The sequence below is a fragment of the Cavia porcellus genome, unplaced genomic scaffold, assembly GCF_034190915.1.
Source record: "Cavia porcellus strain 051 isolate PalLab524CR breed Dunkin Hartley unplaced genomic scaffold, mCavPor4.1 scaffold_40, whole genome shotgun sequence".
NCBI classification, from domain to species: Eukaryota; Metazoa; Chordata; class Mammalia; order Rodentia; family Caviidae; genus Cavia; species Cavia porcellus.
Genome location: NW_026947523.1, coordinates 7,390,527 through 7,410,855, shown reverse-complemented (window position 1 = coordinate 7,410,855; position 20,329 = coordinate 7,390,527). Strand labels below are relative to the sequence as shown.

Sequence of the window (20,329 nt, the reverse complement as noted above, 5' to 3'; positions counted from 1 at the left end):
GCTGAAATGTGTTTTGGGGTATGAAATTTATTACTCCTAAGAATAAGAACATTTTTTTAGGCTGGGAACATAGATCAGTTAGCACTTAGCTAGTGTGTGCAAAGACCTGAGTTCAGTCCCAAGCACCACATAGAATTTGTGACACACAAGATGTATAAGACATATGTTTTTTATTTCCTAACGGGCCATATGTGGAAATGAGTGACCAGAATTACAATACAATGAGGGGGGTGCCCCCATGGATGTTATCCACAGCATCCTGGATGCCCAGCCAGCACTCTACCCCTGCTCTACATCCCAAGCCCTTGTTTGTTTGTGGGACAGGGTCTTGTCAAGTTGCCTGTGCTGCCTCAATTTGAATCCTCCTGCCTTAGCATCCCAAATAGCTGGCATTATAGGTGTGCACTGCCATATGCAGCTCTCGTCTGTGCTACCTACTAGAATTACCTTTAAGCTTCATGTGATCTTTCCCTTTAGAGGTAAGAGTGTTAGAAGTTTTAACATACGATTAATCAACACTAATATCACTGTAATATTTGATTTAGTTTTATAGATGCCTTTGCAATATTTTACTTAGCTATAGGATTGCTTTGACTCTTCTACTGTTTTTTAAATGCCTAGTTTTAAGATATTATAGTTGAGAGAAAATACAGTGTTCATTGTTACCCAGTTTCAACACCTGTGACACCAGAAACTTTTAAAACAATGTTGGTTTGGACATGGTGGTATATGCCCGTAATCTGAGCATTTGGGAGGCTGAGGCTGGAGGATCACTGTGAATCTGAGGCCAGCCTGGATGACATAGTGAGTTCAAGAATATAGTGAGGTCCTGTCTGCAAAACCAAAAATGAATTGGGAAATAACATTTAGAAATTACAGAGTGCCATGCTTGCTTCATGCATGTGTATTTAAATTGGAATGATAAAGGTCAGCATGGTCTGGCATCAGTATGAGACACTAGTTGACAAAATGTTTAGTTTTTAAAAAATACTACCTTGATAACTTTAAAAACTCCAGCAAGTTCCCTGGTCATGATGGTGCACACCTATGATCCCAGCATAAGAGAGGCGAGGCAGAAGGATCACTGTAACGGTAAAGATCAGCCTGGGCTATATAGAGAGACCCTGTATGTCAGGGTCTCCCAAAATCCAGCTAGTTACTCTGTATGTGTTGGGAAAACACTCCTAGCAGAGTTGAGATGGAACCTCAAGACTGACAGTAAAAATTGAATCCTTATTAAACTTTCCCCCAACTAGATGAGAGATTTAGCCTAGGACCATCCTAATAACTTAGCTTTTGCCTTCCTAGGGTTACCATCTACCAGACTTGGAACCTTTCTGGAGAATCGTGTGAATGACTTTCTGAGGCGACAAAATCACCCTGAATCAGGAGAAGTCACTGTTAGAGTTGTTCATGCTTCTGACAAAACTGTGGAGGTCAAACCAGGCATGAAAGCAAGGTACCTAGTAATTGCCTTTTTCTTTCTTAGATCCATCGTTATTTCTATCTAGATGTTACTATTGATGAGCCAACCTGAATGACATGTTGTGAACTCCACCCCTGTCTGAATTGTATAGGTTTGTAGATAGTGGAGAGATGGCAGAATCCTTTCCTTACCGAACCAAAGCTCTCTTTGCCTTCGAAGAAATCGATGGCGTTGACTTGTGCTTCTTTGGCATGCACGTTCAGGAGTACGGCTCTGACTGCCCTCCGCCCAACCAGAGGTAGGACTCATGGTCTGGCTTCTCATTTGTGTGACGGTCTCAAGTTATACCAGGTGAGAAAGCATAAGAATAAGAAAGAAAATGTTAAGTGTGTTCAGTCTGGAAATGCAAAAATCTCAAGTGTCCAGTATTGCTAAGAGATTAACAAAATAATTCAAAACAGAAAATAACTGCTCAATACTAGTCTTATTACATGGAAAGGGATATGTATGAATGGCAGCCAACAGTTGGAAATTGGGAACAAACTCATTGGTTTCAAAAAACAGGCTTGCAATCTGTATTGCAGATGATAGTTATATGTAAGAATGTTACACAAATGGAGTGGGATATGTTGTAGACAAATTTCTGTCTTCAAAAACAGTGTAAAAGCCACATAGTGATTGTATCAGAATGCAGTCAGGTCAACAAATACTGATTTAATATATTGTGTGCTTATTACTACACAGTGTTAAATACAGTGAAGCCAGAGGCTCACAGACTTCCCTAAAAGGGGGCGAGGGGTCAGTCTAGTCATTTACCAATCATTACAAGTGACAATACACACAAGATAAAAGTAGGATGTTTTTACCTACACAGAGTAACTCATTATGTGACGTGATTTTTTTTCTCCCTGTTAAACATAGGAGAGTGTATATATCTTACCTTGATAGTGTTCATTTCTTCCGTCCTAAATGCTTGAGGACTACAGTCTATCATGAAATTCTAATTGGATATTTAGAATATGTCAAGAAATTAGGGTAAGCATATCTATAATAACTTTTTTTTTTAAACTATGGCATTGTGGTGGGACATAGGCTAAAATATGTATATTTTATACATTTAAAATATGTATATTTAAATATTAAATTAAATTTTAAAATTTTTTAAAAATATTTTAAAAATTAAAATATTAAAATATGTATATTTTATACATTTAAAATATGTAACTTTCTATTTTTTCTTTCCGTAAGGAAACTATAATCTCAACTTTGGTGGACCCCTCTGAAATTAATGTTAACCAATAGGGAAAAAATGACTGCTTGCCTAGGTTACTCATCCAATCATTTATTCCGTTAAACCATTGGGTAGTTTGGAATGAAGTTTGGTTTGGTACTCACTTGAGAGCAGAATTTTTAACTTTTTAATACTGTGGTATCAAAATCAGAATCAGTTCTAGACATTTTCTTTACCTTTTGAAGTACATACACCCAGAGGAATACTTGGTACCTACCTCTTGTTCAGATGGGTTTGTGTTCCTTTACATTGTGTCTGTTTGGTCTTAGAGTACAAATTTGGGAGTTTCGGATCCAGAGCTATATTACCCTCTTATGAATGAAATTCATACTCTTCTAAAGTTCCCAAGAATTTTGATCTAGTACTGACCTGAATGCCTAATGTTGTTATCATGAGGGAAATCAGTGGTGTCTGTATTGGCTCCATCTTGTGATATAGTGTCACCCTTACCCACGTATGGTGTGGTGGCACAATGGTAGGAAGATTGCTTGAGCCCCAGGGCTGTGGGGCCAGCTTGGGCATCATGGTGAGACCTGTGATCTCTTAAAGTGTAGCATTCTGTGCAGAATGCATGATCTCTTCTTTTAACGCTCGTTTTGTCTTCTCAGATATACAACAGGGCATATTTGGGCATGTCCACCAAGTGAGGGGGATGACTATATCTTCCATTGCCATCCTCCTGACCAGAAGATACCCAAGCCCAAGCGACTGCAAGAGTGGTACAAAAAGATGCTTGACAAGGCTGTGTCAGAACGCATTGTCCATGACTACAAGGTCAGTGGGACCAAGGCAATGCACTCATTGTCCCTCACTTCATTTTAACAAGCCTTCTGCTGTCTATCTACCTCCTCCATGCAGTAGGTAAAGACTGTTCTGACTTTTTCAAAGTCAGAACAATTTGCTGTTAGAAGAGTTTGTAGATTAACAAATATTTTGTAACCAATTAAAAATGCATTTTTTGTAAGCTGTGTCAGCCACGCATTCTGCAACAACAGCCTAGTTCCAGTTCGGGCTGCTGAAGCTTCAGTTGTGGCCTGCCTAGCTAGCATCCCATCTCTGATGGGATAGGAAAGGCCACAGTGTGGATGTGAATGACTTCCCCACCTGGGGCCTGGCAGGATAATTCACCACTTATAAAGGCATATAGTACGCTTGTCTTCTGGATACAGGAAGGACAACACTAGAAGTGTGCCGACTTCAGACAGGGATTTCTCAGTGTTCATGACATATAGTGGCTTGGGTATAAAATCTCTGCCAACTTTCAGAATGTTTTCATCTCACATTTTCCTTAAGCCATGTAATCAATGCTTTTTTAAAAAAAAAATCCTATTTATGCTTGGATATTTTCATAGGATATTTTTATGCTTGGATATTTTCATAGGATATTTTTAAGCAAGCTACTGAAGATCGATTAACAAGTGCAAAGGAACTGCCATACTTTGAGGGTGATTTCTGGCCCAATGTTCTGGAAGAGAGCATTAAGGAACTGGAACAGGAAGAGGAGGAAAGGAAACGGGAAGAGAACACCAGCAATGAAAGCACTGATGTAAGGGTGATGTTTTTGTCCAGTGTTTACCTTCATTTTGACAGTAACTCAGAAATGAGCTTAAATGTCCAACTTGCAGATGGCTTCTGTAAATTGGTTAGCCTTAGAAGGTTACACTATAAACAGGTGTGCTAATACACATCTGTAATCCCAGCGCTCAGGGGCAGGAGTTTAGCTCAGTGGCACCCACACTTGCCTGGCAAGCACAAGGTCATGAGTTCAGTCACCGGTACCAAAAAAAATTAAAAATAAATAAATGTAGCACTATGGAAGGGCAAGGCAAGAAGATTGCAGGTATGAGCCCAAGTGTCAGCACTTAGGAAGACCTGTCTCTAAAAGAAAAAGTCTGGGGATGTAGCTCACTATGAGGCCCCCGAATTCACTGCCTACTCCTCCCACCAAAAAAAATCTGGTTTCTTTTACTGGTTTTCAATCTTTAACAGCAGACACCTTCCAAATCTTATATTGATGTTTCGGTAAAGTAAAATAAAAAACAAATGGAGAGAAACCCTGAAAAACTGTCAGGACATTGACATAGCTAAAAGGCTAAACAGTGAACAGTGCAGGCTCTGGCCTCTACCACCCCAACCGCTACCCCCCACTCCGGGTCCCTGTATTTTTGTTCTTTAAAATCAGTGCTGAGGACTGAGCCCATGGCCTCCTATGCTGGACAAGTGTCTGCCAGTGAGCTGCATCCCAGGCCCCTCCTGCCAACTCCTCTTTCTCTGAATGAAACTCTTTAAATGTACAAACTTAAGTATTGTGTAGTATAAAGACAAGACTATCCTGGCCTTCATGAGGACAGGAAAGAAGAAACTAAAAACACTGCCCTTGAGCCACGCCATCTCACTAGGACTAAAGTATAAAATCAGAATGAGATCGAGACACTTGGCCTTGTAATTGAAATTAATTGATTTGATAAGGTATGTTTGTAAACTTTCACAATAAAACAAAAAATTGTAGGATCCGCACACCTGTAATCCCAGCACTCAAGAGGCTAAGGCAGGCAGATTGCCATGAGTTTGAAGCTTGGGCTACACGGTGAATTCAAGGCCAGCCTGAATTACATAGTGAGACCCTGTCTCAAAAAACAAAATTCTAGGCTCTGACTGGAAAGAGGAGCTGGAGGGATGGAAGCAGTCTCACCTCCATGCACTTGTTTCCTAATCCGGATCTCAGGGTTCATCAGTAGAATTCTCAAACTCCTATGCTCTTCCTGGCAAATAAAAATTAAAACTGCCACACCATTAATACAGGGTCCTGGTCTTAAAATTAGGCCACACTAGACTACTAAGCATTAGATTGCTTTTTAAATAATAGTTAAAAAACAGGCAGTGGTAAACTAACCTTAGTGAATAGCATATGTATAATCTGTAGTTTCAAAGAACAAAATCTTTTATATTGTTTTGTTTACAGATTCATTCTTTTGGGGGGGGGGGGTCTTTTTCTTTTTCCCGGTACCGGGGATCAAACTCAAGACTGCCTGCTTACAGGGCAGGCACTTATGCCACTGAGCTAAATCCCCAGCCCCTACAGATTCATTCTTAACAAAAACTCAATATTTTTTTCTTCTTTGTGCTGCCTTGTAGGTAACAAAGGGAGACAGCAAAAATGCTAAAAAGAAGAATAATAAGAAAACCAGCAAAAATAAGAGCAGCCTGAGTAGGGGCAACAAGAAGAAGCCTGGCATGCCCAATGTGTCTAATGACCTCTCGCAGAAACTCTATGCCACCATGGAGAAACATAAAGAGGTACAACGAAGCCCCGAGGGTGGGGGAGCAGCGGGGCAGGGCTCACAAAAGCTGCCCGCACCAGTTAGCACTGACAATGGAAACACCGCGCCCCTGCCGTGTGGAGGCCTACAATCATTCCTGTGAGGGGTGATGGGGAATGAAGAGGTGCTTTAGAGTGGGGCAGTTACCCTGCATGGCTGTGTTATGCACTCAGAGGACATTAGGTTGCGTCTTAAAAGTCTCAGTCTGGGAAAGGGGCAGCGCAAGTACAGTCCAAGCTCTGCCTGAGGATGAAGTAAGAGGTTGTAAATTGAAGGCAGCTTAAATCTAGAAATCCAGAATTTGAGTTTCTTACATATGCATGCATGCATACATACATATAAGTATTTCTTTAGCATGTCGAGGGAGGGCAGATAAAATTTCTAGTAGCAGTTTGATTAATCTTGTTGATAATCCTCTTAGGTAGCAGTAGTTTTTTAATAGTCACTGCTGAACTTTTTTTCTCAGATCTTTTTTTTTCCTGCAAAACCCTCCCCGCTTTACTTCCCATTATTCCTCAAATGATTTTAGGTCTCTGTGCCAGTGGCCTGATGCTCACAAAAGTGACCGTTTTGTGGTAGGGAATAGAGCTTGATTTTTAGCTGTGGAGTTACAACTAAATTGCTCTCAGGAATGTTGCACTGGCACTGAACCTTGGGGGTACTGAAAGCATCATTTCCCATAGTCCTCTCGGCCTTCTTTGGCTGAGCACTAGCCACCCAGTGTGGTCAGCTTGGCCCCTAAGGTCCTGGAGACCTCATTCATGGCCACAGCTAGGCTGGGAAACGGAGGTGCCTGAGGTCTAGTGGGGACCTCAGTGATTAGGTGATAAATGTTAGCAGTTCACAGTTATGAGCTCTTTGAAGTAATGTTTCAAGCCGCCTGGAGCAGTGGGAAAGGCCCTGAGAATATATTGTGATGGCTTTGACTTCTGTGATAGACAGATTCATGGCTTTTTTTCTTAGGTGTTCTAGTCACAGTCTGGGGAGTTTGGTTGTAAAGTCAGGCATTGGCTTCGCTGTAGGGCTGCAAGAAAGAACTGCCTCTGTTGTGCCAGGAGCTGATGGCCAGGGATATAGCTCAGTGGCACAGCGCCTCCCTGGCAAGTGTGAGGTCATAATGCCAGGGAGTTACCCCTCCTCACAAAAGAAAAGATTTTCATTCTCCCAAAACTGAATGAAAATAGTGGGCTCCATGGCGGTTTCATATAAGTTCTGATTCCTTGAGATAACAGTGTGCTAATTAATTTCAAATGTATATATAGACATCTTTTTTACTTGAGGTAGTGCTTTGCATTTTTAATTGGTTTAATCAGCTCTTCTTTTGGTGGGTTGCAGGCATGTGGTTGAGGCAGGATCTTGCTGTGTAGTTCAGGCAGCCTTGAGCTCACTGTGGAGCCCAGGGTATGTGCCACCACACCCAGCTACTCCCAGCTTCTTGTTACATAGCCTTTATACTGAGTTCTACAGGAACTGATGGCTGTTGCAAGTCTCAACAAAATTTTACTGCTTTTAATAACAAGGACAAGGAAACCTCACTTAAAGAAATAAAGCACTAAAAAGAAACACTAATTTCAAACCTATAAGAAAGCTTCAGTGGAACTCTTACACCATTTCCTATGTTTTCTTTTTATCTGCATTGTAGCAAAAAGCTTCTAGGAAAGAAGGCATGTGTTTAGATTTATCTGATTGGTTTCTTGTGATTAGTTTCAGGTTAAACAGTAATTTCATAGACGAGGCAAAATGGCACTATACATGTGTTTTCTAGGCCTCATCGTTCTTGAGAGGGATATTCAACTAAGTGAAGGGAATAATAGAGGACGTGAACTTTAGGTGGCTCGCTGCTTCATCTAGGAAAAAGTAGAACAGGAAAGGACAGCTCAGTGTCCACGCTGCCTACCTGGTGCTGTCCTGTCCTTTCTGCCTTGGCAGCAGTGTGATGTGGACTCAAGAGTGAGCCTCTCTTCCACAGGTCTTCTTTGTGATCCGCCTCATTGCCGGCCCTGCTGCCAACTCCCTGCCTCCTATTGTTGATCCAGACCCTCTCATCCCCTGTGACTTGATGGATGGGCGGGATGCATTCCTCACCCTTGCAAGGGACAAACACCTGGAGTTCTCTTCATTGAGACGTGCTCAGTGGTCTACCATGTGCATGCTTGTGGAGCTGCACACGCAGAGCCAGGACCGCTTTGTCTATACCTGCAACGAGTGCAAGCACCACGTGGAGACACGCTGGCACTGCACTGTCTGTGAGGTAAGTGCAGGTCATGGACGGGAGGGGTCAGCACTGCATGTGCCTGTGGTCTCATGGTCTGAAGGGTGACACATGTAAGACAGCTGTGAAGTGACAGGGCCTTGGCAGCATGATAGAAGCAGAGTTGAGCATCAAGTTTTATTCTATAAACAACTCTGACAGAAGCAGAGTATTTCAGACTGAAGCAGAGTATTTCAGATGGTTTAAGTAATGGAATTGAGTTGATGTGCACATCTTCTGTGTTTTTTGTCAGGATTACGACTTGTGTATAACCTGCTATAACACTAAAAACCATGATCACAAGATGGAGAAACTGGGTCTTGGCTTAGACGATGAGAGCAACAACCAGCAGGCTGCGGCCACCCAGAGCCCAGGAGACTCGCGCCGCCTCAGCATCCAGCGCTGCATCCAATCCCTGGTCCACGCCTGCCAGTGCCGCAACGCCAACTGCTCCCTGCCCTCCTGCCAAAAGATGAAACGGGTCGTACAGCACACCAAGGGCTGCAAACGGAAAACCAACGGCGGGTGCCCCATCTGCAAGCAGCTCATTGCCCTCTGCTGTTACCACGCCAAGCACTGCCAGGAGAACAAGTGCCCTGTGCCGTTCTGCCTCAACATCAAGCAAAAGCTCCGGCAACAGCAGCTGCAACACAGACTGCAGCAGGCCCAGATGCTGCGCAGGAGGATGGCCAGCATGCAACGCACCGGTGTGGTGGGGCAGCAACAGGGCCTGCCCTCTCCAACTCCTGCCACTCCGACCACACCAACGGGCCAACAGCCAACAACCCCACAGACGCCCCAGCCCCAGCCCACCTCTCAGCCTCAGCCTACCCCTCCCAACAGCATGCCACCCTACTTGCCCAGGACTCAAACTGCTGGCCCAGTGTCTCAGGGTAAGGCAGCAGGCCAGGTTACCCCTCCTACCCCTCCTCAGACTGCACAGCCACCCCTTCCAGGGCCTCCACCTGCCGCAGTAGAAATGGCAATGCAGATTCAGAGAGCAGCTGAGACACAGCGCCAGATGGCCCACGTTCAAATTTTCCAAAGGCCAATCCAGCACCAGATGCCCCAGATGACTCCCATGACTCCTATGGGGATGAACCCACCTCCCATGACCAGAGGTCCCAGTGGGCATCTAGAGCCAGGGATGGGGCCCACAGCGATGCAGCAGCAGCTCCCTTGGGCCCAAGGAGGACTGCCTCAGCCCCAGCCGCTCCAGTCCAGCATGCCAAGGCCGGCCATGATGTCCGTGGCCCAGCATGGGCAACCTTTGAACATGGCTCCACAGCCAGGATTGGGCCAGGTAGGTGTGAGCCCACTCAAACCAGGCACTGTGTCTCAGCAAGCCTTACAAAACCTTTTGCGGACTCTCAGGTCTCCCAGCTCTCCCCTACAGCAGCAACAGGTGCTTAGTATCCTTCATGCCAACCCCCAACTGTTGGCTGCATTCATAAAACAGCGGGCGGCCAAGTACGCCAACTCTAATCCACAGCCTCTCACTGGACAGCCTGGCATGGCCCAGGGACAGCCAGGGCTGCAGCCACCAGCCATGCCAGGTCAGCAGGGCGTGCACTCCAATGCAGCCATGCAGAACATGAATCCCATGCAGGCAGGTGTGCAGAGAACTGGCCTGGCACAGCAGCAGCCTCAGCAGCAGCTCCAGCCGCCCATGGGAGGGATGAGCCCCCAGGCGCAGCCAATGAACGTGAATCACGGCAGCATGTCTTCCCAGTTCCGGGACATGTTAAGACAACAGCAGATGATGCGGCAGCAGCAGCAGGGCGCAGGGCCTGGTATAGGCCCTGGAATGGCTAACCATAACCAGTTTCAGCAACCCCAGGGAGTTGGTTACCCCCCACAGCAGCAGCAACAGCAGCAGCAGCAGCAACAGCAGCGGATGCAGCATCACATGCAGCAGATGCAACAAGGGAACATAGGACAGATGGGCCAGCTCCCCCAGGCCTTGGGAGCCGAGGCAGGAGCCAGTCTGCAGGCCTATCAGCAGCGACTCCTCCAACAGCAGATGGGGTCCCCTGCTCAGCCCAATCCAATGAGCCCCCAGCAGCATATGCTTCCAAATCAGGCCCAGTCCCCACACCTACAAGGCCAGCAGATCCCAAATTCTCTCTCCAATCAAGTGCGCTCACCCCAGCCTGTCCCCTCTCCACGGCCGCAGTCCCAGCCCCCCCACTCCAGCCCATCCCCACGGATGCAGCCTCAGCCTTCTCCACACCACGTTTCCCCACAGACCAGTTCCCCACATCCTGGACTGGTTGCTGCCCAGGCTGCCAACCCCATGGAACAAGGGCATTTTGCCAGCCCAGACCAGAATCCGATGCTTTCTCAGCTCGCTAGCCATCCAGGCATGGCAAACCTCCATGGTGCAAGTGCCACGGACCTGGGACTCAGCACCGATAACTCAGACTTGAATTCAAACCTCTCACAGAGTACACTAGACATACACTAGAGACACCTTGTAGTATTTTGGGAGCAAAAAAAAAAAAAAAATTATTTTCTCTTAACAAGACTTTTTGTACTGAAAACAATTTTTTGGAATCTTTCTTAGCCTAAAAGACAATTTTCCTTGGAACACATAAAACTGTGCAGTAGCCGTTTGTGGTTTAAAGCAAACATGCAAGATGAACCTGAGGGATGATAGGATGATACAAAGAATATATTTTTGTTATGGCTGCTTCCCCAGCCTTTTCCCGCGTGTGTGTGGTTCGAGTGTGCACTGGGAGGAGGCTGAGGTCTAAAGCCGCCAAATGCTCCTGCCTTGCACCTCCAATAGGTTTTATTATTTTTTTTAAATTAATGAAAATATGTAATATTAATAGTTATTATTTACTGGTGCAGATGGTTGACATTTTTCCCTATTTTCCTCACTTTATGGAAGAGTTAAAAACAAAAGAACATTTCTAAAACCAGAGGACAAAGGGGTTAATGTTACTTTAAAATTACATTCTATATATATATAAATATATATAAATATATATTAAAATACCAGTTTTTTTTTCTCTGGGTGCAAAGATGTTCATTCTTTTAAAAATGTTTTAAAAAAGCCTTTCCTCCCTTCAAGTCAACTTTTGTGCTCCAGAAAATTTTCTATTCCGTAAGTCTGAGCGTAAAACTTCAAGTATTAAAATAATTTGTACATGTAGAGAGAAAAATGACTTTTTTCAAAATATACAGGGGCAGCTGCCAAATTGATGTATTATATATTGTGGTTTCTGTTTCTTGAAAGATTTTTTTTCTTTTCTTTTTTTTTTTTTTTTATATCTAACAGGAAAAAATGAAAGAGGGTAAGAAACGATTCCGGTGGGATGATTTTAACATGCAAACTGTCCCTGGGGTTTCTTCTTTGCTTGCTTTCTTCCTCCTCATCCTGCCCCTCACACCCCACACACAAAAACCTTCTGTAAAACTTGAAAATAGAAAGCAAAAACCCTCAACTGTTGTAAATCATGCAATTAAAGTTGATTACTTATAAATATGAACTTTGGATCACTGTATAGACTGTTAAATTTGATTTCTTATTACCTATTGTTAAATAAACTGTGTGAGACAGACACTCAGGCTTTGATTTGCTTTTTGAGGGTGTCTTAGGTAACAGCCATTTTAAGTGCCCGATGCTTAGGATGTGAAGCGTTTGTTGTTTATAGGCGCCTCGGCTATTCTGTACAATGAATTCTCAAGTTGATGAATTTGTCCAAAATTCAGGGAAAATCCAAGGCATTACTCCCAAGTACATCAGATTTTCTTGCCTTTTTTTTTTTTTTTTTTTAACATCAGATACTCTTTATCAGTCACGTATCAAGGTTGAAGTGATGCTAGTCTTGTAACAACTCAATAGGACTTCTGAGGTTCTCAAAGGATAAAATAAAAAGGTCCAGTAATATTTTACAAGATGGAAAATGAGCACCATAATGGATCATTCTGCCCCAGTCACAAGGAAGTCCAAAAACAGCCCTGAAAGCAGGAAGTACTATCTTTTACTTTATACACTTGGTTAACTAAAAGGAGCAAGATGAAAGGAAATACATACAAATCCTAGACAGCTGGGTAACATTACAACATGCGATGATACAGATAAGGTCCCCCAGCTTCCCTTTGCGTTCAAGAAATACAATCTCAACATGATTTACAGAAATCCATGCTCATGATGAAGTTACTCTGTTCAAAGAAGATATAGACCAGTATCAAATGATAAAATACTTGGGTAAATTTAACTGCAGAAAATAAAAAAACACGCTAAGCTGCACATTATTGAAAGACAATAAATACATGGGAAACATTCTACTTTATGGATCAGAAAACGTTAAAGCAATAATCTACTGATGAGAGATTACTTAGAATTATTAGCTGGTATTGGTAGAATAGCCAAAACAATCCTAGAAATGGCAAAAAAAAAAAACCCAGAACATCTAGATAACATTTCCTGATTTCAAAACTGCTGTGAAGCTGTAGTAAACAAGACAGGAGAGAAGGGCATGAGGACTCAGATCAGTGGAACAGAACTGACAGCAAGGAAAACTGGTCGATTGATGTGTTTCAAAGTTGCCAAGACAATTCAGCTGAGACAATCTCCAACAGTGCTAGCATAACTACGATTTACATTTAAAGGAATGAAGTGGGACCTACGTGTACCTCATACCAAAGCTAGGTGGCACACACCTATAATTTTAGCATTCTAGGAGGCCAAGGTAGTATGGTCACAAGTTAGAAGAGTCCAGATAGAGCAGTGTGGGTCTAAGCAAGACTACCTCCAAATAAATTAGGAATTAGGTCTAAATTGTGAAACCAAATTCTTCATGATCTAAAGTGGGTCCTGGTTGGAAGGAACAGGTTACTGTTCCTTTAGAACATACATCTCCCATCCTGCTGTTCTACTACTTGATTGCCATCTGTAGAGCACATTTCCTCTACTAATACCTTCTGCCAGGCCACTTCTGCCTTAGATTGGATCTTCTGAAAACAACCAACAAACCTTTCCTCCTTGAATTGTCAGGCATTTAGTATGTTGTCCTAGCAGTGAAAAAGTAAAAAGATTTTGTTACCAGAGTAGTGGTTCATTGCTGTGAGTATAAAGCTGACCATGTTGTTCAGAATCTTTGGAACTGTTTCATGGGAAGAATTTGGCAAGCTTGGAGATGCTAGCTAGCAAAGTTCTGGAATGCTGTAAACAGTGTAATGGGTGAGTAGGGTCAGAACTTAGAATGCTGACAGAAATACTGATCTTGTTTTTTTTTTTTTAAAGCCAGGGCTTGGACTCATGACCTCATGCTTGCCAGGCAGGTGCTTATGCCACTGAGCTAAATCCCCAGCCCCAGAAATGCTGATCTTAAAGGCCAGACTCAAGAGATTTCTGCAGGGAAGAAGGCTCCACTGGCAATTTGACTAGAAGCTATATTGTTACACTCTAGTAAAAAGTATGTCTGCTTGTCACCATCTCCTGAGATTTTGCAGGATATCTGTGGACTAATTGATATGGTGAAGGAACTTTCAAGGCAGCCCAATGTTCATGCCATAGTATGGGTGCTGCTTGTGGCTTTTATCCAGATCAATATTACAATAGGGAAAACACCAAAGCTGAATGATTTGAAAAGTTTCATGAGTAGAAAGTGATTGCTGAAATGATTAGCCTTAAAAAGAAGCCAAGTAGCCAGGTGTGGCACTCAGGAGGCTGATGCAGAAAAATCATATGTTCAAAGCTACCCTTGGCTACATAGTGAGCTCCAGGACAGCCTACAAAAACCTGTCTTTTGGGGCTGGGGATTTAGCTCAGTGGCATAAGCATCTGCATTGAAAGCAGGCAGTCGTGAGTTCGATCCCTGGTACCGATAAAAACGAAAAAGACAAAAAAAAAAAAACCTGTCTCAAAAAAAAAAAGGGACTGGGGATTTAGCTCAGCGGCATAAGTGCCTGCCGTGCAAACAGGCGGTCATGAGTTCGATCCCCAGTACCGATAAAAAGGAAAAAGACAAAAAAAAAAAAAATGTACTTTGTATCAGAACAATAAGAAAGACGGTATAAGGATGACATTTTAGGACTGAGCAAGACCTCACCCCATATGTCACAGCCTCAAAGAATATGTCACAGCCTCAAAGATAGAAAAATATAAACCACTGATTTAAAAAAAAAAAAAAAAAGTCCCTGTGTTTCCTGATGGGGAAGGGCTGCATAAGAAATTGGTTCCCTGGGATTCATTTCACTGTGCTTAACTATTCAGGTATTCAGTATACTGTAGCTGTAGTCCAAGGTGACTAGGCTACTGCTGAGCTGATGGCAGACTTCGGCACTGTCCACATCTGTGGTCCCAGCACTTGGGAGGATGAGGAGGACTGGCACCCATGTAGTCATCCTGGGCCACATAGTGACTTCCAGGGCACCCTGAACTTCAGAGCAAGACTGTCTCAAAAAATTTTTTTTGATGGGAATAATAAGATTTCTATAATAAAGAGCACTTAAAGAAATTCATGACCAGTACACCAGAAAATCCTCAAGAGACAATGAAGGTAAAAATGACGAAAGGTCTAACAGAATGACTATACTAGGTAGGGCAAGCAGTTACTTAGAAGGGAGAGACAGGGAGTCAGCAACAGGAAAATAAGGCAAATACCTGTTATGGTCTGGATGTTCCCCAAAGCCTCATGTGGTAGTAGGTGGGCTTTTTGTTTCCCCTTAGGGTCTTGCTGTGTAGTTCACAATGGTTTTGAACTCACTTATGTAGCCCAGGCTGGCCTTGAATTCATGGCAAACTTCCTGCCTCAGCCTCCTGAATGCTGGGATCACAGGTGTGTGCCAGCACGCCCTGCTATAGAAGGGGCTTTTTCAGAGGCAGCTGAATCTAGAGTGTGCCATTACTAAATGAGTCTGCTGATTGGTTTGGCACCAACCTATTCCCAGTGGCCTGGACAAAGTGTAAGGAACAGTAAGAGGCCTGCCTTGTCCGTTATTGCTTTGCTGCCTTCTGCACACCATGAACTGCATCTCCGCTGAGACACCTGTCAGCCACACCACCCTGCCCTTGCAGCCTTGATTACGGACTGGCACCTCTACAGACTTTGAGCTAAACAAGCATTTAACTTGTGTGGGGTATTTTGTCTCCGCAAAGAGAAAAGTAACTGGGACACAATTTGATACTAGAGAAGTGGGCTCCTTGCTTTGATCTACCTGACCATGTGGTTCAGGAGCCTTTGGGACTGAGTCATGGGAAGAGTTTGGAAAGATTCAGAGATGCTTGATGAAAAAGCAGCCGTAGATTGTGTGAGGCCATACTTGATGGGAGATCCTGGCCAGAGCTCTGAAGACCACTCCAAATGGCAGAGGGGAAAGAGACGCCCAACCTGCCAGATGTCCAGTACAGTCATGTTGTCTAAAATCAAGAATGAATTTTAGGGACAACAGAGGTTAAGAACAGAATTGTTGGGAACTGTTGAAGCTGTAAATTGACCACACATGCAGGGCCGTGGCATGGCCAGATGTGACCATACCAAAAACAAAGAGTGCTCTGGTCAGCCACATGAAGAAGGTTCTATAGCCCAGAAAAACATCAAGCCACAAACAATCCAAATAATGGGTTGCTAGGCAGCGAGGCTGAAATTGACATCATCCTTCCCAGTATTAAACATGCTGAGGCTGGGGATTTAGCTCAGTGGCATAAGCGCCTGCCTTGCAAGCAGGCAGTCGTGAGTTCAATCCTTGGTACCGATAAAAAAGAAAAAGGAGAAAAAAAAATGCTGCATTGGTTAAAGCCTACCTTTCCTCCCATCAAGAGGATGAGGACTTCTCCTGACCCCAGCTTTTTTTTTTCTCATCCTCTCAAGGTCCTTCACTCCAAGAACCTCAAGAGCTGCATAACTTGCAGGGTATGGTGCCAAAATATGGACGGGGTAAGAGATTGAGGGGACACTTCTCATGTGCATACAACTTAGGGGGAGAAGTGCACTGGTACAGGTCAGTAGTCATCACTGGAGTGTACTGATACTGGCTTCATCAGGTGTAGGGGGCATGGAAACTCCCTTATTCTCTAGGGCCAGTTATAAATGGGCCTGAGAGAAACCCCTTTCCAAGAGGGGGAAAGAGGTGTATTGATTTCATTAGTGGTATAATTATGGAACAAACAACTTTTGAAGAATCAGAAATGGAACTTTTTGTTGTATGCTTGACTCCAGTATTTACTTTTCTTTGGTGGATTTTGACTAGGAAATGTCTTGATGAGTGTGGGCTTGTTGGGATGCCCACAAGGAATTTGGCTTGGAGCAATATTTTAAAATCAAGTCCTGAGCAGGGAAAGAGATGGCAGAGTAATAGAAACTCCAATAAAGTTTAATAAGCTTTGCTTAATTATATAAGGAAGGAGAGATGGGGGATAACTCTTCCCCAGAAGAGGAGAGCTGTGGTGCAAATTCGATCTTACAATACCCCATATTTTTAATTGAATTACAAACAGCTATCTCTACTTTTTCAACTCAGAGAAATTTGGCTGCACACAGGTTAAAACTTTCACCAGTAAGGGAGCAGAGCCCTCTGCTTTGTCTTCCTTGAAATTACCACTAAAAAAGTCAGACAGGCAGGGGAGTCCATGGAGGGTTTTCAGTGTGTATAACCGGTTACTAAACTTCAGACCCCCAGTAGCCGGAGACACATTACCATCACTGGGGTCATCAGTTCACAGCCTAAAGGGAAGGGAAAGCAAAGCTTTCTTGTTTTCACTGTGGCGGGGATAGGGGGCATTTTGCTAAAAGTTGTGTTTCTGCATCTGTGAGGGCAACACAGCCACTAACTGTCCCTGCAAGAGAACCTTCTACTATCTGTAGAGGACGATCGTTGAGATACTCGGTGTAAATTCAGAACTGACGTGGAAGACCTTCCTGTTACAGAAGAACCACCTCCAGCGGGGCCTGCCAAAGAGTAGGGGTGAGGCCATGCAGGCAGCTTCCCTGAGATGGCTGGGGGGCAATGTGGGCCTGATTTGTGGCTTGCTGATTTCTGTTTACAAAATGCTCTCACAAAGGACAATTTCAAGTAACCAATATGACAGCAACTAACCTTTAAGACTTCTAAAAAAATCCAACCTTTGGCTTTCACAAGCTGGTAATAAGCTGCCGCCAGCGTATCACTGCCTCACGATGGCTTTGTAGTGAGTCTTGATATCTGGTACTGTAAAGTCTCAAACTGTTTTTTGCAAAATTGTTTACTTGAGGGGTACTTGTTTCAAATTTGTAATTAATATAATATGTTTATTTAGGTCTTTTTTGCTTTCCTAAGTCAATTTTAGTTTTCAATACACTGACACTATACAGCTTGCTAAATTTCTTGAATTTGTCCCCAGAAGAAATTGTAAGTTTACATACTTGGCAGGAAATTAGAAAACAACTTAGAGCAGGCCTAGCGGAAAAAACCAACACAAATTTAAGCTGGACCGCCACAGATTCTAAAGGGGTATTTAACAGGGAAAAACTGCTGCTTTCTGCTCCTCTCACGACTCCTCCTAGGGGGGGCACCAAAGAGCAAACTGAGCCTGGAGTTTGGCTCAAATAAGGGAGGTAAAGAAACAATATTGCTCATTTCAGCTGCAAGGGGAAATCAAAGTTATGGTTCAGTCTACTCAAAACAGGATTCAAATCTCCCCAGATTCTTGCATTGCTCAACTGGTTATTCTTCCCTTGACAAAAACTGGAAAATCTATAAATAAAGGGGATCTAACGGTTTTGGATCTTCTGATACTTGTTAGGTTCTACAGATTAAGCAGGACGTTTCTGAGATAAAATTGGTGATTAAAAAAAAGCATTTAAAAGGCTTTAAGACACAGAAACAAATGCTTCAGGTACTGCCCAATGCCATCGGCCTATGGCACGGCCTCTGGATGGGACAGCTACAGCTCTACAGGTGTGAGCAGTGTTTCTCACCCCAGTAAAAATGCTAGATTGTTTTAACCTGGAGGGATGCAAAGAGCGTCATTGCTGCCACATGCAATTGACTTGCTTTTGAGTTACCGATTTATGTTCAATTTAGAATAGCAGCCACACAGGTGTGGAAAAGACTTCCTTCAGTGGGTGAGAGAGACATTACAAGGTTTGATTTCTAGCCATCAAGATCTAAAACCATTTCAGAATTTTGTCTTTAAAATTACATATAATATAAGACTCAGGGGCTGGGGATTTAGCTCAGCGGCATAAGCACCTTCCTTGCAAGCAGGAGGTCGTGAGTTCAATCCCCGGTACTGATAAAAAGGAAAAGGACCAAAAAAAAAAAAAAAAAAAAAAAAAAAGACTCAGAGAACTTTCCCTGGGCCTGGCCTGGCCTGGCCAGGCTCGTGAGGTGGGACCTGCACTTGGAGTTGGGGTTTGCAGCCCCAACCGTGCCACAACTGACAGACAAGGATCAGGTCAGAGAAGACTTGGACACAACTGAAGGAAATGGTGAAGGATGCCCAGGAATGGTAACCAAAAACAAGAACCGAAGGGCTGAATAGGTGATCAGAGTATATAGAGACACCCAAACTGAAAGCTTAATGAAAGGAGGGGACACAAAAATTTACCAGTGTTCTTAAAGATAAATACAAACATATACGTTGATTATTGGTAAGACTTTTGTCCTTTCCAAATTCCTTTTACAAGAGTTCTCTGCTAATTGACCTATAATAATTCTGACTAGCCAATTTGTAGTTATAAATTCTAAATTTGTAAAAAAATATTGTAATTCAGTTTGGCTAAAAATATATGTGAGTGCACTCTGATTTTGTAAGGTGTTTATCAGTCTGCCGATGTGTCTATCTGTTTGTCCAGTCTGTTATGCAGTTATTGGGAATCGCTGAGCTAGTGACCATTCGCATGTGTGTGGAGCCAAAAGCTCGAGTGCCCATACAGGAGCCCCCAAGCCTAAAAAAATGCCCTGAGGAGGGCTGGGGATTTAGCTTAGCGGCATAAGCGCCTGCTTTGCAAGCAGGCAGTCGTGAGTTCGATCCCTGGTACCATTAAAAACGAAAAAGACAAAAAAAAAAAAAAATGCCCTGAGGGTGTGGGGTGCTGGAGGTGAACAGGTGTTCCAGCCCCAAGAACATGGAGTGTAAAAAGGGAGCTGGTTGAGCAAGGGGTGTAATAAGTAGCCCCCTGGGAACTTACGAGGTTCTCACGGACACCAACAAGCCATATGCTTGTTTCTATGTCTGTCCCAACCTGTATGGATCGTCTGTCCATGTTTGTCCATTTGTCCACTCTGTGAACAGCTGTTCTTTTTATTTTGAGATCAACAATTTTTCTTTTTTTCTTTTTCTTTTGCATTCTGAGATCATTTGACCAAAGGTTTGTTTGGGTTATAGATTTACAAATCATGCTTCCACTTGGGTCGCCAGCTGGTCCAAATGATACAAAGATTGGTTATGTGAATGTAATATATATTGTTATTTATTATTGACTTGGGAGTCTCTCATTGTTTAAAAATTAATAGATTAAATGTTATGATTGAGTTATTCATAAGCCATCCAAAAAATTATTGGGCTGGGGATTTAGCTCAGTGGGGTAAGCGTCTACCTGGAAAACACAAGATCATGAGTTCAATCCCTAGTATCTCCCCAAAAAATTATTAAGATGAGTAAACAAAATCCCTTGGGGTTGGAATTATTGGACAGGACTCCAACTGATGAATAAGGCAGCTGCTGGTAACATTTTTAACCAGTTCTTGATTGGAGGCCTCAATGATCTCCTTAGCCTTACATGAAACACCCCAACTAAAGTTATAAAAAATACTATTGTAATATGCTCACATTGAAGCCAGGCATAGTAGCACATGCCTGTAATCCCAGCACTTGGGAAACTGAGGCAGGAGGATCAATGCAAATTTGAGACCAACCTGGGCTACAAGGTGAGCTCAAGGCCAGCCTGAATTGCATAGTGAGAACCTGTCTCAAAAAGACCAAAAAACAATATAATAATGTTCACATTGGTCATGGTCAAAAGAAGTAATACAATAAGGTTTTTGATTTAAAAATGCTTATACAAAGGTTTTCATGTGATTATGAAAAATGATTGTTGTTGACC

At 43.2% G+C, this 20,329-nt stretch overlaps 1 protein-coding gene across 3 annotated transcripts in view; it reads left to right on the top strand.

Moving 5' to 3' along the window:
- The window catches only part of LOC100734820 (histone acetyltransferase p300), a 74,426-nt gene extending 62,567 nt beyond the window's left edge, over positions 1 to 11,859 (top strand). For all 3 annotated transcript variants that reach the window (XM_063243760.1, XM_063243759.1, XM_003470516.4), the window contains 8 exons: positions 1,309 to 1,459; positions 1,578 to 1,724; positions 2,348 to 2,461; positions 3,326 to 3,491; positions 4,099 to 4,263; positions 5,853 to 6,014; positions 8,007 to 8,288; positions 8,542 to 11,859. In XM_063243760.1, the coding sequence (XP_063099830.1) occupies positions 1,309 to 1,459; positions 1,578 to 1,724; positions 2,348 to 2,461; positions 3,326 to 3,491; positions 4,099 to 4,263; positions 5,853 to 6,014; positions 8,007 to 8,288; positions 8,542 to 10,755 (3,401 nt within the window). In that variant the 3' untranslated portion in view covers positions 10,756 to 11,859. The remainder of the gene's footprint in view (positions 1 to 1,308; positions 1,460 to 1,577; positions 1,725 to 2,347; positions 2,462 to 3,325; positions 3,492 to 4,098; positions 4,264 to 5,852; positions 6,015 to 8,006; positions 8,289 to 8,541) is intronic.
- Positions 11,860 to 20,329: the final 8,470 nt, after the last annotated feature.